General features: G+C 34.7%; 6 protein-coding genes and 1 long non-coding RNA gene across 9 annotated transcripts; 6 read left to right on the top strand and 1 right to left on the bottom strand.

Moving 5' to 3' along the window:
* Window positions 1–359: 359 nt before the first annotated feature.
* LOC145314087 (uncharacterized) lies at window positions 360–4,378 on the bottom strand. 3 transcript variants are annotated; one of them, XR_013877615.1, is made up of 4 exons: window positions 3,012–4,378; window positions 2,541–2,607; window positions 2,244–2,311; window positions 360–1,815 (listed from the first exon to the last, which is right to left on the bottom strand). It is a non-coding gene; the product is annotated as an uncharacterized LOC145314087 (long non-coding RNA). The 3 variants fall into 3 exon arrangements; XR_013877616.1 differs by having other exon boundaries at window positions 360–913; window positions 1,699–1,815; window positions 2,541–3,258; XR_013877614.1 differs by having other exon boundaries at window positions 2,541–3,258.
* Window positions 4,379–5,796: 1,418 nt separating this feature from the next.
* Window positions 5,797–9,879, top strand: LOC145314870 (uncharacterized). The gene is made up of 6 exons (XM_080154949.1): window positions 5,797–6,120; window positions 6,651–6,766; window positions 7,031–7,202; window positions 7,670–8,222; window positions 8,713–8,868; window positions 9,288–9,879. Exons 1-6 carry the CDS (start codon window positions 6,093–6,095, stop codon window positions 9,877–9,879), a joined length of 1,617 nt encoding a protein of 538 aa, XP_080011075.1. The 5' UTR covers window positions 5,797–6,092.
* Window positions 9,880–10,429: 550 nt separating this feature from the next.
* Window positions 10,430–11,774, top strand: LOC145315245 (uncharacterized). The gene is made up of 3 exons (XM_080155274.1): window positions 10,430–10,795; window positions 11,025–11,248; window positions 11,456–11,774. The coding sequence occupies exons 1-3, from the start codon at window positions 10,587–10,589 to the stop codon at window positions 11,596–11,598; spliced, it is 576 nt and encodes a 191-aa protein (XP_080011400.1). The 5' UTR covers window positions 10,430–10,586; the 3' UTR covers window positions 11,599–11,774.
* A 761-nt stretch (window positions 11,775–12,535) lies between these two features.
* On the top strand, window positions 12,536–14,447 carry LOC145314086 (uncharacterized). The gene is made up of 2 exons (XM_080153836.1): window positions 12,536–13,113; window positions 13,524–14,447. The coding sequence occupies exons 1-2, from the start codon at window positions 13,099–13,101 to the stop codon at window positions 14,148–14,150; spliced, it is 642 nt and encodes a 213-aa protein (XP_080009962.1). The 5' UTR covers window positions 12,536–13,098; the 3' UTR covers window positions 14,151–14,447.
* Window positions 14,448–14,479: 32 nt separating this feature from the next.
* On the top strand, window positions 14,480–18,859 carry LOC145314869 (uncharacterized). The gene is made up of 5 exons (XM_080154948.1): window positions 14,480–16,144; window positions 16,475–16,561; window positions 17,046–17,240; window positions 17,708–18,440; window positions 18,850–18,859. Exons 1-5 carry the CDS (start codon window positions 14,887–14,889, stop codon window positions 18,857–18,859), a joined length of 2,283 nt encoding a protein of 760 aa, XP_080011074.1. The 5' UTR covers window positions 14,480–14,886.
* Window positions 18,860–19,285: 426 nt separating this feature from the next.
* On the top strand, window positions 19,286–22,263 carry LOC145315244 (uncharacterized). Its single transcript, XM_080155273.1, has 4 exons — window positions 19,286–19,620; window positions 19,846–19,977; window positions 20,482–20,592; window positions 20,788–22,263. Exons 1-4 carry the CDS (start codon window positions 19,532–19,534, stop codon window positions 20,870–20,872), a joined length of 417 nt encoding a protein of 138 aa, XP_080011399.1. The 5' UTR covers window positions 19,286–19,531; the 3' UTR covers window positions 20,873–22,263.
* A 117-nt stretch (window positions 22,264–22,380) lies between these two features.
* On the top strand, window positions 22,381–24,200 carry LOC145315243 (uncharacterized). Its single transcript, XM_080155272.1, has 3 exons — window positions 22,381–22,764; window positions 22,998–23,065; window positions 23,404–24,200. Exons 1-3 carry the CDS (start codon window positions 22,748–22,750, stop codon window positions 23,649–23,651), a joined length of 333 nt encoding a protein of 110 aa, XP_080011398.1. The 5' UTR covers window positions 22,381–22,747; the 3' UTR covers window positions 23,652–24,200.
* The last annotated feature ends 1,171 nt before the right edge of the window (window positions 24,201–25,371 follow it).

Here is a 25,371-nt window from a genome sequence, read left to right as displayed (position 1 = left end):
ACGGAAGAACAATCAGGCAAGTCTCCTACCTGGAGGTACTCTGACTATTTGGCTGGAAGTTATAAAACCTGGACCTGAAAGTGCAGTATCCTGTCTCTCTGGTGACCTGGAGAATTGTTTTGAGGATCCAGAGTTTACTGATTGTTTGATAGAAACTAGTACCTCCAAATTAAAAGTGCACAAGTTTATACTTGCCTCAAGATCTCCAGTATTTAAGGTAGGTTTTTCCATTCTTACTTGTTAATTAAATTCTTGTCAATATTTTTAGGTAAATTTTTAGGCTAAGTCCAGATTTTTCCAAACAAACATCCTTCTACTTAATGATAAAAATCGCAAATAAAATATAATGATGATAATGATTTTATTTAGAATTTATTTCATATTATAACATAACAGGTCATATAGATATTATCCAGGTCAATACTGAAACTACAAAACTTACTAGTATCGTTTCTGTAAATAACATTTTTTAGAATTTTAGCTTGTGGAATGTTTGGAGCTCTCGAGTAGAACTTAATTAATAAACACCGATTGGGCGGATTGTAATCAATACGCTTTATATGTTAAAGTCAATATTTTTTAGAATTTTAGCTTGTGGAATGTTAGGTGTCAACATTGTCGTCATAATAAACACTGATTGTAATCAATACGCTTTATTTAAGTTAATTTTAACTGACTAACAGAATATTCTCTGTTCAACATTGATCGTCATAATAAAACTTATTAGTATCGTTCTGTAAATTATTTGTTAATTTTAACTGACTAACATATTTTCTCGGTTCAACATTGTCGTCATAATAAATAATGAAATTTTTTGTATAATCTGTGACTGTTACATCTTGAGATGGAAATCTAGTTGTTCTCCATGGAACTGCAAAGCTCCACACTTCAAAACTGGTTCAACTCCAAAATCCTGAAAAAGAATATTCATTTTTAAATTAAGCAATTAAAGGATTAACAAATCAAAAAGGCCTTACAAAAAGGAAAGTTAACGGTTTTGGGAAAATTTCATGGAGAAAGTAGATACAGCTTGTGTACGTGCCTGCTTATTAGAGAAAGTTTAATTCAGTTATCAATACATAACCAGACTGAGAGAAACTAAGAATGTCTTATAACGGGAATTTGGAGTTATGGTATGAATTAAATAGTCGTATGTTAGTTTTAAGAGAGAGTCTAGAGATTAGAGCCAGAACTGACAATGTCGAGATCCAGAGGGAGGTTTGTAAGAGGTTATATCAACATGGATGGATTACTACACATCTTAATCGCTGCCGTCCTTCCCCTCTGCTGCCCGCCGCTGCCCAGGCTGCCGAACTGGCAGCTGTTCTTCACGAAGTAAACATGCACGAGGATGAATGTAATGCTGTTTAGATTTTAATAATATCCTGAATGTACTGTTTCAATAATATAAAGTAGTAAAATCTAATTTTAAATAGCTACCTATCTAGTACATTATTTTTATGTATTAACTTTTGTCTAACCAGTTTAATATCTATCTAATAAATTTAATAATAGCTTAATTGTTAATATAATTTAGTATACAGTTTCATAAAGGTAGTTCGATGTGTGTCTGTGTATATTAACTTCATATTTGTTATGCTTGTATACATGGAAACTACCTTTTGGGGCCGAGGTGTTGCCGTAGTTGCGTGTAGGATTATTCCAACTATCTTTTATTACAAATAATTAAACACTTACTTTTAACGGATGAATTTCTGACGGCAACAGCTTCATGTTGGTGCAAGAAATGTTCCACGGTCGAATTGCGGTCAGCTTATAATCGGAGAATAAACCCAGCTGTGTGCGAAGCTAAACCTGAAAAAGAATATTAATTGAAATATAATTTATATATATTTTTAATATTATTTTACATAAAACACATCTTATAATATCTTTCTATTAAGGGTATAAAAATTCGTTACGCTTAAAACAATCATAAACCTTAAAGGGCGAATATAGGTTGGATATAATATGAGCTTATTTCAAAGGTGCTATTATATAGATTATAATAAATAATTTAAAGATAATGACATATCTAATTGTATTAGTCTGTTTACAGCTTATAAAACCTGTCTAACTCAAGATAATATTATGTAATTAGTGTGGTTCCCTAAGAACTCAAACACTCTACCATCACACAAGGCTTCGTAGCAAGGTTGAATTAAAAAGGCTTCGGTAAAGGATAGTCTTAATAACATGGCCTAAAATATCCATGTTCTTATTAAAATTATTTTAACACTTACTTCTATGTAAACCATTCACTAATTGCAGCGCCCATATATTTTCTCACGAATCTGATTCCTGGTTAAGTCTGAAAAACAATATTAATTGAAATATAATTTGTTAATATTTCTATTATTATTTATATATATTAATAGTAGAATACTTTAAATATTAAGAATAGGATAAAAAGTCGTTCTTATATCATATATCAAAAAGGTTTAAAAAATTATAAAACAAACAGTTTATCGAAGCAGCTTAAAACCATGCGTAAGGTCCTAAATTATATTGATTTTTTATTACATTATTTAAACACTTACTTCTATCTCGCCAATCTTTAATTGCAGCGCCCAAATAGTTATTTCTGATGAATCAGTGTTGCTGAACCTGAAAAACAATATTCAATTTAAATATAATTTATTAATATTTCTTTTACATTCATATATATTAAACCCGGATTATTTAATATTAAGAATAGGATAAAAAGTGTTTCTTAGATCAAATCAAAAAGGTTTAAAAAAGGCTTAAAACAATTATCCTATTATATAAATATATTAATATTGTTCTCTTTTACAACGAAGCTTTTTATTTATTTTAATCTATAGCTGAAACTCAAATTAAAAATAGGATGAGGCCTCGACTTTTCTCTTCCTACTTTAAGTGCCCCTAGAGGCTTCTAAGGGGCATAGCCGCTAGTAAAACTTAAACCGTTAATCGAAGGCAGCCTAAAACCGTACGCTCAAGGTCCTATATTATTAATGTTTTTATATTAAAATTATTTAAACACTTACTTTTACGCAAACCACTCTTTGATTGCAGGGTCCATATACTAACAGCCAAGACTGAAGGTGGACACGTACTTTTTTAAACTTCTGACTATCATCTCTTTGATTGCAGGGTCCATATATCAACACTAACAGCCAAGACTGGTAGACAAGTACTTTTTTAAACTTCTGAATATATAGCTCTCTAGGAGTTCTTAACTGACATTCATATAAATCTTGTGACATGGACCATCTCCTGTCAATCATACTTGGATATAACACGTATTTTCTCTAAGAGACTTGAACTATAACACTCATTGTTTACAATAGTTTTCAATCGGTATAGCGGCATTCATGCACATGCTCTGTACAGGTATACAACTTTATATTGAAAAATATTTCTTTTATATCCATTGCAATATATTTTTTTATATTTTATCGATGATATTTCATTTAAGTCATTGCAAAAATATATTACATTCACATTAAAAAAAATTTACATTTATTTAACTTTCGTAACCCTGTTTTCAGATGATAAAATCAACGTGCTGGACAAAGTTGCCAAACTTTAAAAAACACCTTATGTATATAATATCATTTTAATATTTTACCGGTTAATTAATTAAAACTGCATAACTTATATAATTCATGAAATGTTATTATTCGTTGCAATTTTACGATTAAAAATATAACTGTCTTGCAAAGTGTTTTGCCACCTATTCAATCTGTATGTTGGCAACCGTAACTTTCCATCGGCGCAATAATTCAACTGGACTATATGACTACGGTGCATTTTTGTATTTTAGTAATCATTTTTAGTGAAATTACAGTGAATTTTGAAGTTAATATGTAACATTCTGTTTTATAATTCAAATTTTATCATTAATTATTGAAAATTCTTTCTAAAATATTCTTCGTATTCGTTTTTTCTCCCATTTTTGGGACTCTTTTTAGCTTACGTAATATACAGGACTTTTTTAAATGTAAAATTAATAAATATATGTCTTGCACCGTAGTATAAACGGATTGTCGCAAATATAGGAGTACAATTATAAGAATGAAACTACTTTTTTGGCCCAGAGGTGCCGGAGGCACTGGCTAAAAATAACTGTTTTTAATCTTATGCTTTTAGATTTTTATATTCGTAGAAAACCATGCATATAATACGATATGCTAGTTACCTAGTTTTTTTGCGTATGAATGAGAACACCTGTTCCTATCCACCGGATTCGAATGAATACGAGCTATTTTTATTTTGTAATTTTTTATTTCTTAAATATTCTACCTTTTCAGATAGTTCTGAATAACAGGCTATTCAAGTCAATCACCTGGGTACGCGTACATCATAATAACAGGTATGGGTGTATATTAGCTGTATAAGATTTATTTTTTTTCTCCTGTTACAAAATTTGTTTTAAATAAATAGGGGGGGGGGGGGGGGAAGTTTTGACACATTTGCGTAAACAGGGAGTATAGGCTTTATCTTTGGACTGAGAGTATAGGTTATTAGGGATAAAATCATTCTTATATGATGAATTTTCCCAAGTTTTAATATTTTTTGGATAGGCCTCCAGGTTCCGGAGCTCCAGGCCTTCCCCCCCCCCCCCTTGTTTAAGGACAAATAAAATACCGGAAAGTTAAAAAACATTAATCACACCCCTCCCAAAAATAAACAAGACAAACAAAATAATCATTCCTCAAATTAGGATGGATCCATACCAATACCACGAGCTGCATGACAGATGGGACGCCCTCATGGTTAGGATGTTGAGACTCTTCTCCAAGTTAAATATTCGAGTTCAAGAAAAATCATGTGGCATTGATGACGCTGCTGAAATAGTAAAACTGTTATACCATCACGGTTGGGTAGAGACACAATTAAAGAAGAATGAACCTATGCCCGAGAATCTCTACGAGAACGAGAGACCCCGCCTGGATGATACCGAGAGATATATCATTGACCATGAAGCCGACTGTGCACCTTTCCTCACCAACGTCAGCCCTTTTTTCTAAATAAAACCCAGAGTAACAAGGTAAAAACTACGAAATTATTGCAGGGGTGTATATTCTGCTCCGGGGGGGGGGGGGAGGGGAGGGGGAAAAAAGAAATAAGTGGATCAATGATGGAAGTTGCTTCAAATCACCTGCTCTTGTTCATGGCTAGTTGTCTTTTGTAGCAGGGGAAAAAATTGTTTTTAACCAAAAAATGTTTCAGAATTCTTTGAGTTTTTTCATTAAAAAACGCTTTAGTTTTCTCATTTTTAATTCAATGTTCTTTCCTTTCAGGGAAGAGAAAGGAGAAGCTAGGAGAAGCCGAGCTCGCCGCCGGCGATTTCATCCAGCCTCCGGATATCCATGCTGAAAGCGAATTTTAATTGTAATTTGTGGCGTTATCCTCTTAGAAAATTTTGTTTGTATTATTTAACTCCCCATCCCCCCCCCCCCAAACTAAATTGCTGGGTTAGGTTAGGCTAGGTTAAGTTATACGGCTAGGTAGAGGCCAGGCGCCGTTTTTCTAGGGGGGGGGGGGGTATTTCCTAAGAGGATAACATCATTTTGTTCTTTCAGAACATTTACGTTAACCTCTCTTTGATTGCAGCGCCCATATATTTTATAATTAAGTACCCATGGTGACAGTGATCGAGCCCCACTGGTCGTGCAGATATATAATTTCCTGCATATAAACATTAATAAACATTATTTACCCCTAAAGCCGACGATTACGCACGTGTACAGTTTTTTAAGCTTCTGGCTATAGCTCTCTAGGAGATCTTAATTGATATGTTTTATTTTTTGTTTTTTTTGGTTTTTTGATATTTTTGTTATGTTGTTTTATATTATTTATTATTATTTATTTTATAGCAAATTAACAAATTTTCTGGGTTCAACATTGTTGTTATAATAAAACTCCATGCAACTGCAGAATTCTGCAAAAGTCACGACCAGTGGGGCTCGATTATATATGCGTTCGTCGGCTTTTCAGGGAAGGCAGGAAATTTATATAGGTATTATCCAGGTCAGGACTGGAACAAACAAAATTTTATGTATATATTGTATATAGTTATTTTTTTCAAAGTAAAAAAATGTCAGACCAACGCTGGATGACGTATGTATAATTGGATCACAATTTTGATAGGTAAGTTTAATTAATTTTATAGACAATCAAAGAATAAATAAGGGTATTTTCTTATGTTTGTAACTCTAACTCTTTATTTTGTGAGTTCCTTTGACATTTAATTTTGGTTTCAAAAAGTGTCACTCCCCCCCCCCCCCCTTTTTTGCTTTCTCCTTATTTCGTTATATGTAAACAAGTAATAACCTTATTATTATAACCAGGGGTGTATATTCTGCACAAGATTTATTTTTTTTCCCCTGCTACAAAATTTTTATTTTTTTCCCCCCTAGATTTTTCTGAAAAAGTAGGGGGGGAAATAGAAAAATATTTAAAGAACTCTATATTTCATTTATTTTATCCCTCCTACCACACATTTTTTTAGTTTTTTTAACCAAGGAGGGGGGCAAAATGGAAAAAATGTTTTCAGTTTTCTTAATTTTTACATTTTTTTTTCCTCCAACCACTTATTTTTTATTCCCCCCCCCCCCCCTGAGCAGGGGATCCCATGCAGAATATACATCCCTGATTATAACATATACTTCTTATTTCAGGAGTTACCTATACACCCCTGTTAGACGTTATTGAAATGGGAGACAATTTGATTGGTACACTCTCTAAAGCTCTACTGAAGCGTATAAGAAGTGGAGATAAGACGAAAAATGTACAGGTGACTTTTTACAACTAATTATTTCTACATATTTAAGATGAGACCTTACTTTTCATTACTGTACTTAAAGTATAATCTATGCTCGACTTTAATTTCTATTTTTCACTTGCAGTCAGCGCACTATAAACATGCTTGCTCTTACACCAGTATAGTCATATGTACTGTAATCAATTGACACGTGTAGCTTGCCCAAATAATGATCCATAACAACTCCCCTATATTATTTCAAATAAGTAATTCACTAATTATGTAATCTTTTTCCAGTTGCAGCATAAACTGAGGTCCATAAGAAAACTCTTCTGTAAGGTAACGAGAACCAGAAAATGGCGCATGCAGAAACATCAACAAAGTGAAGACAGTCAGCCATTACTAGAAGAAGAACAGCAGGAGGATTTGATGGATGTGGAATATGAGAACGAAACTGCATCGTCAAAAGGTAACCTACAATATCTGTAATATAAAGTAGAACGATGTCGGTCTGTCTGTTTGTTGTTTGTTTGTCCAAATTCCCACAAACATTGTCTCCCAATTTTTGTTTTTTATTTTCCTTTCAATCTAAATTTCAAACAATTGGTTTGATCAAACGTTAGTTAAGTTTGTCTCAAGATATCCTTGTTCCAGGGGTGTATATTCTACATGGGATCCCTTAACCTAACCCACCTTCACCCACTCTCTACATTTATCTACTTTTTCTGGAATTTTTAATTTTTTAACTTTCTAATTTGACTAGTTTTTCTTTACGGCATTATCCTTATACTAAAGTAACAGGATGTCTGTGTGTCTGTTCAAAAGGATCTTGCTAACCGCTGAACCGATTGGGTTCTCCTTTACAGGGTACCTTCACATAGGTCCCGGGAAGGTTTATAACTATAAAACACCATGTTTAACATCGTATTTTTTTAGGTAAAGTTTGTACAGGCTGCAATACCAACTTCACAAAGGAAACCGAAAGTATATGTTATCAATGCTACGCAAACCAAGTTTTGGAGCGATTAAATAACAATCCTGAAGAAACAAACTACATTAATATTGTTGTAGACAATATTAACAACAATAATACCAACGATAATAATGATGCAGACAATGACAGCATTCAAGATGCCGAGGACTGGGACCACGTCGAATTTTTTGATATACCTGAAGATTATTTTGACCCAGATGATGACGATGACCCTGATGACGAACCTGATGGCGAACCTGATGGCGATCATGACGGGGATAAATTCAAACATCTTACAGAACTTGAGAAAGAAATTGTTAATGATTTCAGAAGCGTTTGTGTTCTAGACAACCCCATCTCTCACAACAAAGTTAGAATCATCCTGGCAATTCTGAAACGCTCGTGTATTTTCAAATTTCCGTCATATAATACATTATTCAAACCCAAATACAAAGTTGAAATCAAAGAAAACAAATATAATCCTACAAATGCTCCTGGTTCACTGATTGAGTGCAGGTATGTTTATATACGATTTAGAAAGCGTAGCATTTCTATAATCATTACCAGAATTTCCGTACGTCCATTCTAAACATGTCGATTTTTCTCCTTTTTTAACAACAAACTTTCAAGTGTTCTAATTATCAGTTTGATCATTCTTTGGTATATTGCTTCCTGCGACAACTTGAGAACAATATTATAAGCGAAGCCACTCTATAATTAATTCCTTAAAATTTAAGTATGTGCATAAACCTTATCCTTCTTGAAGTATTTTTTTTTAACAAATTTACTTACATTCAATTTTGGTTCGACTTTAATATTTTTAAATTCAGTTCAGATACTTCACAATTGTTAATGTCCGTTTGTCGTACCGTTACAGTGCTTTGGTTTTTATGGATGTTGTCATCCTTGTTCCATTACTTTTCATCGTAATATTATTTGGAGCCCGATGGTGCAAAATTTCTTTGAATTGTGCAAGTTTTAGTTAAAAATATATTTCTTTTTCCAGATTCCCTACCTATGAGATCCTCCAAGACGCCATCACAGACTTTAAACGGTTGAATGGACAACAGGCCGTTGATGATCATATAACTTTTGACATCTCGGGCGACGGAGTGAAAGCAGCTCAGGGATCTCATATCTCCTATTATACTGTCTGGATTAGGTAAGTAATTAATATATTGTGGATTTGAAAGGGTTGGGTTGGGATAAAGTTCTTTTCATATACAGCATGACCCTCGAAAAAATATTTTTTAGGATTGGCAGCCTATATTTCAAAGGATATCAAAATATTTGTTTTACATCAATTGACAGCCCAGATTTTTAAAGCCAAAGTTTAGGAAACCATTCAATAAACAAATAAGAAAGAAAACTAAGTTTACAATTGATACTTTTTTCTATTGCATACATTTTAAAAATCTGTCTTACTGTATACCAGGACTTAATTAATACCATAAGTAAACCTAGTTTTTACCACTTTTACGGTAAAATTTTACCAGCCTTTACGTTTTATAAATCAGTGACTACAATTTTAAGTCTAAGGTATTAAATGCTATTATTATTAATTATTCTTTATTATTTCAGGTTATTCTTCAACAAGGATTTCAGTGTTATATTGCCAGTCAGCATATTTGAGAAGACGAGGAGGCGTCCCTACAGTTACAACTTTCTGGATAATGTTACCCGATTCATCAACAAACTAATTCAAGAAGGATTACCTGGACATACCTTTCAATGTAGAACCATCATCCACGATGCCGTTGCCAGAGCCGATGTATTCGGCATTCTTGGCCATGGATCAAAAAATGGATGCCCACACTGTGACCTTCCAGGGATGGCTTTTTCACAGACTTATCTCCGTCAAAAGAACTTGGTATTGTTCGAATCAATGAATGTATTTTACCCCAGTGACAGTCAAAATATGGGTACGCCGAGGTCTGACGAGAAATTCCGCAATTTAGAGGAAAATAATCAGAACATGAAAACCAGTTTTTCTGAGCTTGACCCGAGCTTGGATTTAATACAAGATACCCCCAGTGATCCGATGCACGCGTTGCACCTGGGCTATGTAAAGAAAGTGATGACGTACCTGAAGAAAGGACGTAATAGTTATCCAGAATTGGAAGAAGAAGACTTAGTTCAAATGGAGAGAATTACAGGGATGTACTGCATTTGACTAAAGAAATGACGCGTAAAATAGGTGTTTTCTTCGCGCATTTCTCGGCACTGCGATAAAATTCTGCATTTTTAGATTTATGTCTATTACACATAATTTGTACGCCTTGTTATGCCGCTTAAAAGAGTGTTAGTTTGAAAAGTTTAAAGAACTTAAATTTTGAAAATTTTCTCCTTATCACCCATATTTTACCATGAACTGCAGTAACTCCAATTATAGATGAAATCAACGATCAATTGAAGCTTGTTGGCGATTTTGATCGCGTTCCCCGTACGTCCATCATGCGCCTGACAGAGAAGAAGCTAGCCCTCAATTTGAAAAGTTCTGAATTCAAAGTACTGGGCTTTTACCATATGATATTTTATGCAGAGGTAGGTTTTTACCATATTATAATCTTTTTAGAATTTAAAGCTTATTTCAGTTTCATTATATTGTATAGCAATAACATTCTTTTTAAATTTGCGCACGTGTGCTATATTATATATATATTTCTATTGAGGAGGGTGGACTTCCAATAAGTATATAGGGCGAGGCCCCTAGAGGCTAGGGGCGAAAGAGCTAGTTTTACCTTAAATTATTACAATGTTTTTTTTTTCCAGTTGGCAAATCTTAAAGATGAACAACGTCTGATATGCAAGTTTTTATTCCACATATTGCGCAGTCTCGAAGAGCATATAACAACTGAACGTGTGGCTGAGCTCAAGACCATGATAATGGTCCTGAACTCAAAATTGGCGGAGATGTACGGCGAATCGTGCTTGAGTTACAATACTCACATGCTTTACCATATGCCGGAACATGTCCGCCGATTTGGACCATCCATGGCGTTCAGTTGTTATGCTTTCGAAAGTGCCAATCATGTGATATCAACTTACATCCGAGGATATAATTTTGGCCTTAAAGAGGTTTCAAACAGGTAATACTATTTTTTTTTAGTTGAGTTCCTTTGACTTTTAGTTTTGGTTTCAAGAAGTGTCACTTCTCCCCCCCCCCCCCCCACTCTTTACAAATTTTAATGTAATTTTTAAAAATGTAACATAACTTTCTTTCCGTGTATTGCTGATCAAACACTTAAGCTATAACGATTTCACCAGCAACATACCTTTCCGTTTAACAGCCATTAATGACATAAATGACATATTTAGATTGTTGATATTTCACACAGTGAAACCGTACATAAATGAAAAGCTGGCTGTCAGGGGAAAAAGGAATGCCAACAAACGAAAGTTCGAAAGAAATCAATTCTATACAGACTGCCAAGACCTCTACTTTGTCCCAGACTGCCGTCGTGATAAAACAGTATGGTTGGTCCACAAAGTGAGGACATTTTTTCCGGCATACACCTTTCCTGAAGATTCCAGAATAATAGGTAGGGGTGTATATTTTGCACATGATTAATTGTTGTATAGAAATATTTCATGAACTATACATTTCATCTAATTCCTTTTTAACCTACCACAATTTATTTGTAATTCTCTTATCATGCCAGGAGGAGAGTGTGGTAAAGGGGGGGTCTAGGAAATATGAATTAAGTTTTATGGTTTTAAACACTGAAAATATACACCCCTGGTATTAGGAGTAGGCAAGACTGACGATCCCGAAGACTATAGCCATCCTCCAACACAACTAGCCTCCAACCTACTGAAGTACAGAGTAGCACATATCTCCGTACACCTGTTGCATCAAGATGTCTCCATCGTAATTCCTATCGGAATTTAATTTTGTACATTGAAAGCAGAGAAAGGGGGGGGGGGGGAAATGACACTTTTTGAAACCAAAACTAAAAGTTCCATATTGTACCCTTATAAAACAACTGCCATGCAAAATGACAGATCTGTAACTGTTTCTTTAGTTCAGTTCCTTTGACTTTTAGTTTTGGTTTCAAAAAGTGTCACTTCCCCCCCCCCCCCCCCCTTTTGTTATAATATGTATGTAAAATGTTGTAAAATTCAACTGAAGGCCCTTCCCTCTTTATTTGGAATTTATGTGAAATGTACTTTAAAATATTTTTTTCATTAAAATTATTTTTTATAGCTAATTTTAAAAAAGGCATGTCAACTTAATTTAGCAAAACCCTACCTTTTTGGCCATCGATGGGTATGAAGTTAAAGTGTTATAAGTCTAGTCTGTAATTTGAAAGAGTACATGTTTGCAATTTAATTTAATTTTACATAAAATTTTAATTTCTGTCTACACATTTCAGATTTAAAACTATGCAAATTGCCCATGCCAACGACCTGGATACAACAGCGTAATTTCGACTTGCAATTGACCAAGCTAGATCCCAAAATGACGAGGACTGGAAAGAGTGCTAGTTCTGTAAAGGTAAAAATTATATTTAAGGCCTAATTTACTATTGTACAAATTGCTGCTACCCTTCGCTCTTAAAACTTATAAATTCGCATGTTACCGGATCGAAAGGAAAACCTTATCGGTTCATGCTTAACAGACCACAAAAGATTATTGACCAAGTATAATTATTTATTAATTTTCCACAGTGTGTTTAACATTTGATATTAGTAATTAAAATTCTAGGGGCGTAGCCACTGCTATCTAATATCTTATTATGCATTGTAAATACAACAATTATTTCTTGCTTTAGAACAACAAGCCTACTGGAGGTGGCAATCCTAATGGAAGTGCCAGAGGTGGAAGTGCCAAAGCTGCAAATGCCAAACCTGGAAGCAACAAATCTACTGGAGGTGGCAAAGGTACAACAGCAAAGGTAGAATTTTAAGTTTTATTGTTATCGGTTTTTGGTTTGTTGGTGTTTTGTTGTTAAACTAAACTTACTAACATGATGTCTGTTTGTGGGTTGGTACCAACAAATCTCGTTAACCGTTGAACAAATTGGGTCCCTCTAACCATATAACTTAACCTAGCCTAACCTAACACAGTCATTTTGTCGGGAGAGGGGGGGGGGGGAGGGTAAAGTTTTAAAAAATAGAAGAAAAAAATTAGGATAATGCCGGTGTTGTTTAAAACTATAATCCTCGGTAAGTAATGCTTTACAATAATTATCTATATTATTTTTAGAACACAACTAGAACCACAACATCTCCAATAAGGCCAATAAATATTACCCCACCTCCATCTCCACGGGCACGGCACCACTCCGCGAGTCAACGGACCGCGAGAGTTGTAGTTCCTCCTGCAACATCATCACGATCCCAGTCCCAGTCATCACGACCCCAGGGATCATCTGGCCCTTCTGGTGAGATGGAAGAAAGCGAGGTATTATTTTTATTTCATTTTTTCATCCAGAGGATACAAATTACAATTATTTAGGATATATATCGACTTAGCCTGGAAAAAATAACTTGTAAGATTTGACTAAATTTTTGGTAAACATTGACCAATAAAAATTTACCTTGTAAATTTTTACAAACAAGTTGGTCAAATTTTACCAAGTTGATTTTTTGGTCAAAGTCCAAAAATCTGGACTTAGCCTAAAAATTTACCTTGTCAATTTTTACCAAAAAGTTGGTCAAATTTTACCAAGTTTTTTTGTTTGTCAAAGTCCAAAAATGATGGAAGATGCTTAGGATCACTTGCTCTTGTTTGTGGATAGTCTTCTTTTCTACCACGTAGTTTTTAAAATACCAAGACTTGAAAATATGTGGTTTAATATGTTTAATTTTAAGGATTTGTTCACCGGGGCCGTTATGAACCAAATTCAGAACCAATTTCAGCAGCTACGTACTTTCTTGACCTCACAAATGAAAAATCAAATAGAGCCCATTAATGCGTCCATCAGAAACTTGGTAAACAAAACGTCCACAAACCATGAATTAGTGAAGAATGAAATCAAAGACCTGCAAGACAGTGTATCAAGAGATATGGCTGAAAATACTGTAACCCTGACAACAGAAATGAAGAAAACCGGCAAAATTGTGGAAACCTTGGTGACTGATCTAAGAAGACTGACCAATGTGGATGAGCTTGATGAGGAGGAGGCGAATAAAGGGCCTAGTGAGAATCAGGATGTTGTCGTGGACCAGATTTTCTCACCAGAATTTTACAAAGAAAGAATAAAGAACCATGACCCCTTGGAAAAAGATGGTTATATGCGAAGAGAAGAAATTGTCTTTTTCATCCAAAATTTCGAAGACTCACTGAAAGTGGATAAAGGCTGGCAAACCTTACTGAAAGTATGCCGAGACATCATAACCTTCCTATATGTCGTGTTCGAGCAGTTCACCTTTGACGCCCGCATCACCGCTGCCTTTTGGACTGCTCCGGAACTTATTGATGACGAAACTGGTAAGTAAATATTATTTTGTAAATTTGACATGATGAGAAAACGTTTAAAACAGGGAGAAGGGAGGTGGGGGCAAGGGAAATAAACCGAATAAAAGGGGCATTCCTATTCTTGCTAGCAGGTGACCATGTACAATAATCTTTTTATATATATATTTTATTTGTGAAAATAAATCTTGTGCAGAATATACACCCCTGGTACAATAATAAACATGTACCTATGCATAGTTAATTGAAAATTTCATTATTATTTCAGTGGAACGTTTCTTGGATCATTGTAAGTTAGTGCTTAACGAGACGTACCTACATGAAGCTATTCCACCAAATTTGTGGAGAACAGGAACCTATGTGTCTTCAAGCGACCTTTTTCTAGTGAGGAACCACATACAAGCTTGTAGGTAATTCAATTATTTATCGCATCTATTCCGCGTCTATTAAATGTGAAAGTGGTAGTTTCACAAAATGCATTTCAATGTTCTTTAGTTAAAAAAGTAGTTTCACGAAATGTTAACTGCATATTGTATTCTTGTTAAATTGTTAAACTACATTTCTATGGCATATGTTTCAAAGAATTTCAATTTTGTACCATGTATTTTTTTATGTGGCAAGACTTTTAGTTCATCTTTTCTTGATATATGTTATATGTTATATATTGAGACTGTTTTGATATAAACCCTTTTTTTATCTAGGTTCAAGCGCAATTTCGAACACACTTTTAAAAAGGACGCGACTGGTTTTTGTGAAAATATGAAGAGGGCCGAAGATTATATGATTGCTAATGAGGATCCTGTCTGCTGGAGGTTATTTCGAGGGCTGGTAACGCGAAAACAAGAACGCGCATTGTCAACCCCCCTCTACAAGTATGAACAGGTTTTTGAAATCAAGCCAAGCAAGAAGACAAGCAATAAGAAAGGCAAGAAAGACAAGAAAGACAAGAAAGACAAGAAGGAAAAGCCACAGAAACGATCACCCTTACAGATGTGTGAATTGTATCTGGCCCCTGCAGAGATACAAAGAATTAAGCGGCGTATTAAACCGAAGACAATCACAACTTCAACACCAGGTGTTACAGCCGAAGACAAGAAATTTTACTACATGTTAGGTGCCCACTCAATGGGTTGCTTACCCCACGAAGTTCAAGGAAAGAACCAGATTTACTTGAAAAGAAACAATGACAGGTCGAGTACTACATTTCAGATCAAAAATTATGCAGACATTGGGAATGCAAAGAAATCCAAGCAATTTTTCAAGACAGTCCATAGTGATAAGAAGGTTATACAAAGAGCTGTAATGTATTATTCGTACGCCACAAACAATTTGAAACCAGAAATGAGTGAAGAACAGACAAAGATTCACAATGCCAGTGAGAAAGCAACAAAAATTTCCAGAAATAGAAAGATGAATGCTGCTGATGAATCCACTGCTGATGATTCCACTGCTGATGATTCCACTGCTGATGATTCCACTGCTGATGAATCCACTGATGGTGAAGACAATGATGGTGGAGGCAATGCTGTTGAAGACAATGATGCTGAAGGCAATGCTGTTGAAGAAAATGGTATGGAAAACATTGCTGATGAAGAAAGCAACAATGGTGAGGAGCTTGTAATTGATGACGGAGGCGACGACGTTGAAATGAATTCAAATGATGATCAGATTGGGAATGAGTTACGCATACCACCCGCGGAGAATCCAGCAGTAACTCCAGAACCAGTAAAGCAACCAGTAAAGCCACGTAGGTTATATGAAGATCCAATTGTCAACAGCCAGTCCAATAATAAACCCAAAGTAAATGTATTTGAAAACATCACAAGCTCCAAAAGGAAGAAGCATGGAAAGGGCTCGAAAAAGTCGAAGAAGATAATTATTTCTGAAACAGACGATGAGGGCCAAAATGTGGGAAATCTTGATGATACAGTCCCAATGCAAGATGATGAACAACCACCAAACTTTCCACCACTGCAAAGACAGAAAGAATTTTATGGACGAAATAATTCAATCACAGGTACATATTTGTTGAACATTAATTATTATTTATAAGTTTTATCTTTCCTCGTATTGTGTATATACTGCACAAGATTTTTTTTCCTCTGCTACTAATTTTTTTAAATTTTTCTTCCCCCCCCCCCTAGTTTTTTTTCACCAAGTAGGGGGAAAATTGAAAAATATTTAAAGAACTCTATGATTTATTTATTCTATCCCTCCTACAACACATTTCCTTTTAAAATTTTTTTTTCAACCAAGTAGGGGGGGTGGGGGGGTGGAAAAAATGTTTTCAGTACTTGCTTTTTGTTTGGAAACGTATAAAATTAATGTATAAATTAATTATTTACAGGCAACAGTAACGAGAGACAGGTGACTGGAAAGGCAACAAGTGTCGTGGAGGAAAGCAGCAGTGATGAGAATGATGAGGATGCCGAAGGTATTGTTATTTATAGTTTGAAAAACGTAGGAACTGTATCACCTAAATTTAAGTTTATTAATATTTTAGTTGAGAAGTAGTCTTAGATAAAAACCCTGTGGATTAATTTTGTTTTAAGGGAAACTTCGTACAGGCCCTGACAGGGTTTTAGGCTAAAATTTGTATGGGCGCAGCCGCTATCTATAATACTAAGTAGCTTAATGTCTGTCCGGCCGTCAGAAGCTTAAGATCTCAGTAACCACTGAATCGATCGAGGTTACGGTAAAATTTTACCACCTTTTAAATCGTATAGGCTGGTAAAATTTTACCATAAAAGTGGTAAAAACTAGGTTTTTTATGGTATTAATTGTATCCTGGACATCGGATTCTACTCTTCTGTGTATTGGTCCTGCGGTGATTTTAAGCTATTTCCTTGGAGGGGGGGGGGGGGGGGGGTTGGGTAACATTTATACTATTTGAAATAATGACTATAATAATTATTTAGATGATGTGCCGATCATTCCAAAGAAGAACCGGGAGCGAAGGCAAACCGCATTGGAAGCCGAAGCAAAAACCAAGAGAAGTTTACAGCTGGACTCAAATGAACCATCATTCGAGGTTGATAACGAAGATGACGGAAACCAGAGTGACGAAATTTTGGAGGTTGAGGACATTGAGGACAAGAATGACGGCAATGCAAGTAAGGAAATTCGGATACATCCATGTGGAATAATATTACCCAAACTTGCCATTATAATTGAAAACCACACGGGTCATTATGAGGTTGTTGCAGTAGGCTCAAATGTTTCTATATACAACCAAATGGAAATTTTAGAACTCATCAACATTGACGGTAAGTTACAGGTCTTAATGTAATAAATGGGGGGGGGGGGGGTGGGCGAAAGTGACACTTTTTTGGGGCTTTTATTGGCGGTTCTCGGCGGTGGCGACGCCGTTTCTTCACAGTTCCATATTGTACCCCTATAAAGCAACTGCCAATGCAAAATTCCCCCTTTTATCTTTGATTGGCATATAAATATAGGGTAAAAAATATTGCTTGTTTTCATTTGAATCTGATTAATAGTAACTAATGTTCATATAGGTATGGAAATAATATTGAAGCTACAATTATGTACATTTGCTTTAACATTTTTTATTTCTTTGTAGGAGAAAAAGCAAAGTGGAAAAAAGATGAAGAAGAAGGTGATTTAATTTCTGACATCAAAGAAGAAGCACCAGAAAGTGATGATACAGATCAAGGTCATCAATCAGACCCAGACACTGGAACTGGCAGTAGTAGTAGTAGTGAAGAAGAAGAAGATGAACGCAGGCCAAAAGCAAAAGTGGCCCAAAAGCCAAAGCCTACCAAAGAAGTTCCTAAACGTCCCAGAAAACAAACAAAATTTCCATCAACGAATCAAATTGAAGCGGTGTTGTACAGAAACCAGAGCAGAGCAAGCACGAGCAGAGCACAAAATGAAAGCCGGGAATATGCTGAAAGTTGCGGAGGCACATCAAATCCTGATGAAGACGTAAACCCACAACCAGGTTGTAGTTATAGTCAACTCAGTGCAGAGCCAGGTTGTAGTAATAGTCAACTCAGTGAGCAACCTAACCAAATTAGGATGCAGCAAATGTTGAACAGAACAAATACACATTTGCCCGATTTCGGCCAGCGTGGTGAGACTCGGACAAGAAGAGATGCCAACAAACGAGTAAAGGCCAACATGAAGAGGCAAAGATTGTGGGAACAGGGAATCAGGCCTGAAGATGAAGAGTTAGAGAAGAAGAAAAGATCAAGCTCCAGACCACCACAGAGAGCAAGTTCTCAACAATGTTCTCAGAACATAAACAATTACAGTATCTTTGGCAGCTACATTACAGCTGATTCGGGAAAGGGGTGTATATTCTGCACAAGAAATATTGTTTGTCCACGGCTAAAAATTTTTAAAATTTACAAATGTTTTCAGTTTTCTTAATTATTACCTTTTTTTCTTACCTCCATCTATTTATATTTAATGAAATATAATATACATCCCTGTGCAGACTTGGAAAAAATATTACACATCCGAACCATGTAGAATATACATCCCTGGCAGAATGGAGACAAGTATTATTCGTCGGAACTTTCGTCTGAAAACGAAGTACAAGACGAAGAACAAGACGAAGAACAAGACGAAGAACAAGACGAAGACCTGATAGCTCCCAGTCAATCCCAATAATTCCAGGACTTTACGTATATATATATTTATATGTAATTTTTTTTTATGTCATAAGTTTCATCTTCAACTTTTTTTTATAATATCTAGAAAGGAGTAGTTTCCCAAAATGCATTTGAAGTTAATTTAGTGAACCGTATATTTGAACCTGTTTAAATGTGTTTAAACTTTATTTATATGGCATAAATTTGAAGAAAGTTAAATTTTCTACCACGTACTTTTACCATCTTAACAAAGAAAAATATGCAATTCACAAAATTAAGTTCAAATGCATTTTGTGAAACTACCCCTTTCCACCAATTAAGTTTAATGAGCTTAAAGTTAAGAGCTTAAACTGAAAATTTTTTGTTGTATAATCTGTTGCATTTTTGGTAATTCAGTATATAGCAGTTGTAGTTTACCCCCTAAACTAAGGAAAAAAAGTATTCACAACTAGCTTTTGTTAATTTTATATATTTGTTTAATTTTGTATATAAATATTATATATATGACAGTTATCATAGGGAATGTTTTAATTAATACGGTGGTAGATTTCCATGGTAAAATCCGTAATGTTTCTGTGCTGTAATTAAAAAAGAGAACGTTTCAAATTTGTATTAACTTTTTGTAAATGAAATTTGTCTATATACTTGTTTACAATATAAGATATACCAATATGTGATCTTGCTGGACCCTATTATATTAAAATTCCCTACGTCAGTTTTTTGGACATTTATTCATGAAAATTTATAATTACCAGTGATAATTTGTTTCTTTTCAAATTTAATATAGAATGTCCGACATGTCCATGTCAGCCACAGCAGCAGCCGACTTAGAGAGAGACGAACAGCACGAAGAACAGAAGCCGGAAACCACAAGTGGGTGAGTAATATTTTAATATGTATAAAACGAAGTAGAATGATGTCTGTCTGTCTGTCTGTCCGTCCGTCCGTCCCTAGCTATATTTTGGTAACCATTCATCGAATCGGATTCGACAATCCATCACAACATAATTACATAAATACATATTACATATTTTTTGGTAATTACTTCTTTGGGCAAAGGTCCGATTACCTGGGATATATAATATATATTTATATATTTCAGTGATAGCGAAAAAGAGAAGAACGAAATGAGTGTGTCTGAGCCTGAGCTGCCTGCTAAGCTGGCTGACCTGCCTGATACCCCTCCTAAATCGTCTGATACAGAAGATTTGAACCTAACTTTGGATTGCACTACGTAAGTTTATTTATTTTTGTTACCATTCTATTTCTGTTCGGAAGGTGGTAGTAGCCGGATTGAAAAGAGTAGGATAAACATTATTGTTATGGCGAATAATTATAGTTTCATTCAGGGGTGTACATTACGCACAAGATTTATTTTGTTCCCGTGGTACAAAATTTTGTATTTTTTTCCCACCTATTTTTATCTCACCAAGTAGGGACGGAAATGGAGAAATAGTGAAAGAACTAAAATTTTTGGTCCTACCACACATATTTTAGTTATTTTCCCCCCACCACCTGAACAGGGGATCCCATATAGGATATACACCCCTGATATTTCAAATTAGCAGCTACGCTAAACCCTCTAATATGAAGTATATCTCTTAAAGTTTCTTTTGCCACTCCCTTCCCTTGCCGGTACCTATGAGAAGAACCCGATCTGTTCAGTGGTTATCGAGATCCTTCGGTACATAAACACGGACATCCTGTTACTTTAGTATTATTTTTTTTTATTTTTCAGGGACGACGATGGATGGGAGACAATGCAGAAAATAAAACAAGACCTTAGGGCAGCAAAGCAAAAAATTGCTTCTTTGGAAGAGGAGATCGCTTGTTTGGAAACACAAACAAAGTAAGAAATTTTTTTCACTTCTTTTTTTGGTATTTAATCCGGGCGACTGTGTTGTAAATGATTTTTCGGTACAGACAAATTCACCTTTATATATTACAAAACTAGCAAGTATGCCTCTAGGGGTAAGGTGGGAGGGGTAAATGTGGACCAAAAAAAAAGTTTACTATTTAATTATAATATGATTGCTTAATTCAGGGAGCAATCCAAGAGATGTCCGGCGGCACAAAAGGATGACCAGAAGGTCGGACAAGCCTCTGTTATGGAAGGAGAAGCAAAGTAAGATATCCTATTATATAAAGTAGTAAGCGTTTTTTGTTTGTCCCGAAGGATAACCGCTAAACCGATATTGTTCTCCTTTAAAGTGAAGCTTCTTATAGGTCCTGGAAAGGTTTTAAACTATTTTTGTGCAGGGTGTCTTCACCCCCTCCCCCAAAAAATATTTTTACTCTTCTGAAACTGAAATTGAAAATGGGAAGATGTTGATTTTTCCCCTTCCAACCTTAAGTGCCCCTAGAGGTTTCTAGGGGCGTAGCCACTAGTTTCTTTTAATAATCTTTTTTCATACTTTATCCGGGCGACTGTGTTGTAAATGATTTTTCGGTACAGACAAATTCACCTTTATATATTAAAAAACTAGCAAGTATGCCTCTAGGGGTAAGGTGGGAGTGGTAAATGTGGACCATAAAAAGTTTACTATTTAATAATAATATGATTGCTTAATTCAGGGAGCAATCCGAGAAATGTCCGGCGGCACAAAATGATGATCAGAAGGTCGGACAAGCCTCTGTTATGGAAGGAGAAGCAAAGTAAGATATCCTATTATATAAAGTAGTAAGCGTTTTTTGTCTGTCCCGAAGGATAACCGCTAAACCGATATTGTTCTCCTTTAAAGTGAAGCTTCTTATAGGTCCTGGAAAGGTTTTAAACTATTTTTGTGCAGGGTGTCTTCACCCCCTCCCCCAAAAAATATTTTTACTCTTCTGAAACTGAAATTGAAAATGGGAAGATGTTGATTTTTCCCCTTCCAACCTTAAGTGCCCCTAGAGGTTTCTAGGGGCGTAGCCACTAGTTTCTTTTAATAATCTTTTTTCATACTTTATCCGGGCGACTGTGTTGTAAATGATTTTTCGGTACAGACAAATTCACCTTTATATATTAAAAAACTAGCAAGTATGCCTCTAGGGGTAAGGTGGGAGTGGTAAATGTGGACCATAAAAAGTTTACTATTTAATAATAATATGATTGCTTAATTCAGGGAGCAATCCGAGAAATGTCCGGCGGCACAAAATGATGATCAGAAGGTCGGACAAGCCTCTGTTATGGAAGGAGAAGCAAAGTAAGATATCCTATTATATAAAGTAGTAAGCGTTTTTTGTCTGTCCCGAAGGATAACCGCTAAACCGATATTGTTCTCCTTTAAAGTGAAGCTTCTTATAGGTCCTGGAAAGGTTTTAAACTATTTTTGTGCAGGGTGTCTTCACCCCCTCCCCCAAAAAATATTTTTACTCTTCTGAAACTGAAATTGAAAATGGGAAGATGTTGATTTTTCCCCTTCCAACCTTAAGTGCCCCTAGAGGTTTCTAGGGGCGTAGCCACTAGTTTCTTTTAATAATCTTTTTTCATACTTTATCCGGGCGACTGTGTTGTAAATGATTTTTCGGTACAGACAAATTCACCTTTATATATTACAAAACTATAGCAAGTATGCCTCTAGGGGTAAGGTGGGAGTGGTAAATGTGGACCATAAAAAGTTTACTATTTAATAATAATATGATTGCTTAATTCAGGGAGCAATCCGAGAAATGTCCGGCGGCACAAAAGGATGACCAGAAGGTCGGACAAGCCTCTGTTATGGAAGGAGAAGCAAAGTAAGATATTTCTTTTAATATTATTTTTTCATACTTTATCCGGGCGACAGTGTTGTAAATGATTTTTCTGTAAAGACAAATTCAACGTGTTCCTTTATTTATTAAAAGCGAGTACTAGCAAGTACGCCTCTAGCTGGGTAAGGTGGAAGGGGTAAATGTGGAACCAAAAAGTTAACTACTTAATTTAAATAGATTATTATATATATATTGTTTAATTCAGGAACAAAACAGCTGCAGCTGGCTCTCCAGAAAATTCGGATGAGAACGAGGTTAAGGAAGTCACTGTTATGGAAACACCAGCAAAGTAAGATTTTTTAAAAATTGTTTTTACTACTTTATCCTGGCGACTGTGTTGTAAATGATTTTTCTGTACGCTAAACCCTCTAATATGAAGTATATCCTTAAAGTTTCTTTTGCCACTCCCTTCCCTTGCCGGTACCTATGAGAAGAACCCGATCGGTTCAGCGGTTAACAAGATCCTTCGCTACATACAAACAAAAATCGTTTTACTTTGTAGTATAGATTGTTTAATTTCAGGATGGAAGACAAACCGGATTTTGATATAATTTATGAGAACATAAAGAATCCAGGACCAAAAAGCCCAGGTATAGTACAATATTTATACTAGCGACTGTGCCCAAAGCATATAGTGAAACATTTCTGTACTAGGCACTAAGAAAATGCCGTAATACATTGTATTATTACACTAGGTTAGGTTAGGTTAGGTTAGGTTAGGTTAGGTTAGGTTAGGTTAGGTTAGGTTAGGTTAGGTTAGGTTAGGTTAGGCTAGGCTAGGCTAGGCTAGGCTAGGCTAGGCTAAAACTAGAAATATTACTCTTTCTATTAATACACTAGGTTAGGTTAGGCTAGAAAAAAAAACTATTGTAAAATTGAAGTATTTTTTTGTAAAAAAAAGTAATTTTAAAAAATATTTTAATTTCAGTGTATCGGGTGTCAGATGATGAGCAGGAGATGTTTGAACCACCCCCTCCTACAATCACGCCAGCATCAAAACTGAGTAGGCGCAAAAGAAGTGCAACACCGGGGAAAATCAAGACCTGCGCCCATGGACGCAGTCCCCGAAGCGAGCTGCCATTGAACACAAGACTCATCGAATGCACCTATATGTGTCCAGACTGCCGCGTCTTCTTTCACAAGAGGCAAAAACAAAGAAAAGAAGGACAAAAGTAAGCTGATGTATAATAGTCCTTCCAGTCAGATCATATATAAACTATTTGTGATAAAAAAGTGATATATATCAAGATATCTTGAGTCAAAAATATGTTTAACCACCTTTAATTTGTACGTACATTAATCTATATGACAGTTTTGACAGTTTTGTTCTGACGATGAGAATATTCATATAATATTATATTTGAAACCGCTATTCCTATATAGCAAATTTTTGAAAATTTAATAATGGAAAGTAACTTCGTAATATATTTTTCTTGTGTATAAAAATGTTCTAGTATAAAGTACAATTAGAATCCAGATCTCAGTAATTAAAACCTATGTATATTTGTGTTAATTTCTCAGCTTAAACCGATTAAACATGCAGTTATATTATCTGTAAAACTATGTAATATTTGGTCATTTAAACCACGTCTAGAATTATAGACTAATTAAGAAAATTTCTGTGAATATATACCTATATAGTATCGCGCTATCGTACCTATGTAAATCATTATGTAAAAAAATATGTTTAAGTGTTTCAATCAATAAAGATAATAATGAAAACAATTTTTTTTTTATTTTTGCGTTTTGTGTACAAGCGAGGTTTTTCTATAATTAAGGTCGTTTTTTACCACTTTCTCGTGATTTTTACCACCCGTTTTTACCACAATTATTGGTAAATTTTTACCATATTTACCCTATTTCTGGTAAAATTTTACCAGTTTAGGGCAAAAATATTACCAGGTGTTGAACAGTTTTACCACTTTTTCGGTAAAATCTACCAGAAATTTGCGGTAAATTTTACCAAAAAAGTGGTAAAAATTGGTCAAAATCTGGTATAAATTTGCGTCCTAAAATGGTAATATTTTACCGGAAATCTGGTAAAATTTTACCAATAATTGTGGTAAAAATCGCTGGTAAAAAGCGTCACAGAGTACCACCAAAAGTGTTTTTACCACGATTACGGTAAAATTTTACCACCTTTTAAATCGTATAGGCTGGTAAAATTTTACCATAAAAGTGGTAAAAACTAGGTTTTTTTATGGTATTAATTCGATCCTGGGAATATATCAATGAATTAACTTTATCGTGCTTGTTTTCCATCACTTATTTAAAACACAAAAAAATTGGCTGTAAAGGGTTAAATAGTGAAAGATGACAACAAACGTTTACGCAATACAACAATTTTTTTTTTGTCACATATACAAATATGATAAAATATAAGATTATTTGAACTTATTTTTTTAAATATTTTTAAAAAGCATGTATCTTTTATGTGTATAGTTTTCATTCTTTTCATTTTAATTCAATAAAAATTATTTAACTACATTGGAAATAAGTCACTTTGTGAAAACACTCTTTTTTGAATTGTAAAAAACTGAAATGAAACGAGACTTCTAATTGGTTCAGACTTCAGAATAATATGTTTTATTTTAATGTTAAATTTCTTCTATATAAATTATTGTTTTAGAAAAAAATTATTTGCATCGAACAGAGAAGAGTTTTTATTGTTGTATTGATATAATCTGAATCACATCAAATTGTTCTGTAAGAAACAATTTAACCCCAAACTAAAAAATGCTTTTGCTTCCATCAAAATGATCACAGCAACATATAAAATTGACTTTTAATTCCCCCAAAAAAAGTTTATTGGGGACTTAATTCAAATTTGGGCTCTGCAGTCTGATTCTACTGGTGTCATAGTATATTTTTGATATATGATAAAAAAATAGGTTAA

This window comes from Acartia tonsa, chromosome 3 (genome assembly GCF_053477335.1).
Source record: "Acartia tonsa isolate MP-2025a chromosome 3, ASM5347733v1, whole genome shotgun sequence".
Lineage (NCBI taxonomy): Eukaryota > Metazoa > Arthropoda > Copepoda > Calanoida > Acartiidae > Acartia > Acartia tonsa.
Note: the sequence above shows the minus strand (reverse complement) of the source record. Positions and strands in the feature narration are given on the sequence as shown.

Excerpts from the sequence above, each read along its gene's own strand:
- LOC145315243 (XM_080155272.1), top strand. Across the intron at positions 23,066-23,403 it reads TCCAGGACCAAAAAGCCCAG|TGTATCGGGTGTCAGATGAT; the intron begins GTATAGTACAAT and ends TTTTAATTTCAG.
- LOC145315244 (XM_080155273.1), top strand. The coding sequence starts at position 19,532 with ATGTCCGACATGTCCATGTCAGCCACAGCAGCAGCCGACTTAGAGAGA. Across the intron at positions 19,621-19,845 it reads AAGCCGGAAACCACAAGTGG|TGATAGCGAAAAAGAGAAGA; the intron begins GTGAGTAATATT and ends TATATATTTCAG. Across the intron at positions 19,978-20,481 it reads CTAACTTTGGATTGCACTAC|GGACGACGATGGATGGGAGA; the intron begins GTAAGTTTATTT and ends TTTATTTTTCAG.
- LOC145314869 (XM_080154948.1), top strand. The coding sequence starts at position 14,887 with ATGAAGAGGGCCGAAGATTATATGATTGCTAATGAGGATCCTGTCTGC. Across the intron at positions 16,145-16,474 it reads ACGAAATAATTCAATCACAG|GCAACAGTAACGAGAGACAG; the intron begins GTACATATTTGT and ends AATTATTTACAG. Across the intron at positions 17,241-17,707 it reads CAAGAATGACGGCAATGCAA|GAGAAAAAGCAAAGTGGAAA; the intron begins GTAAGGAAATTC and ends ATTTCTTTGTAG.
- LOC145314870 (XM_080154949.1), top strand. The coding sequence starts at position 6,093 with ATGTATAATTGGATCACAATTTTGATAG. Across the intron at positions 7,203-7,669 it reads CGAAACTGCATCGTCAAAAG|GTAAAGTTTGTACAGGCTGC; the intron begins GTAACCTACAAT and ends GTATTTTTTTAG. Across the intron at positions 8,223-8,712 it reads GGTTCACTGATTGAGTGCAG|ATTCCCTACCTATGAGATCC; the intron begins GTATGTTTATAT and ends TTCTTTTTCCAG.
- LOC145315245 (XM_080155274.1), top strand. The coding sequence starts at position 10,587 with ATGATAATGGTCCTGAACTCAAAATTGGCGGAGATGTACGGCGAATCG. Across the intron at positions 10,796-11,024 it reads CTTAAAGAGGTTTCAAACAG|ATTGTTGATATTTCACACAG; the intron begins GTAATACTATTT and ends TGACATATTTAG. Across the intron at positions 11,249-11,455 it reads TGAAGATTCCAGAATAATAG|GAGTAGGCAAGACTGACGAT; the intron begins GTAGGGGTGTAT and ends CCCTGGTATTAG.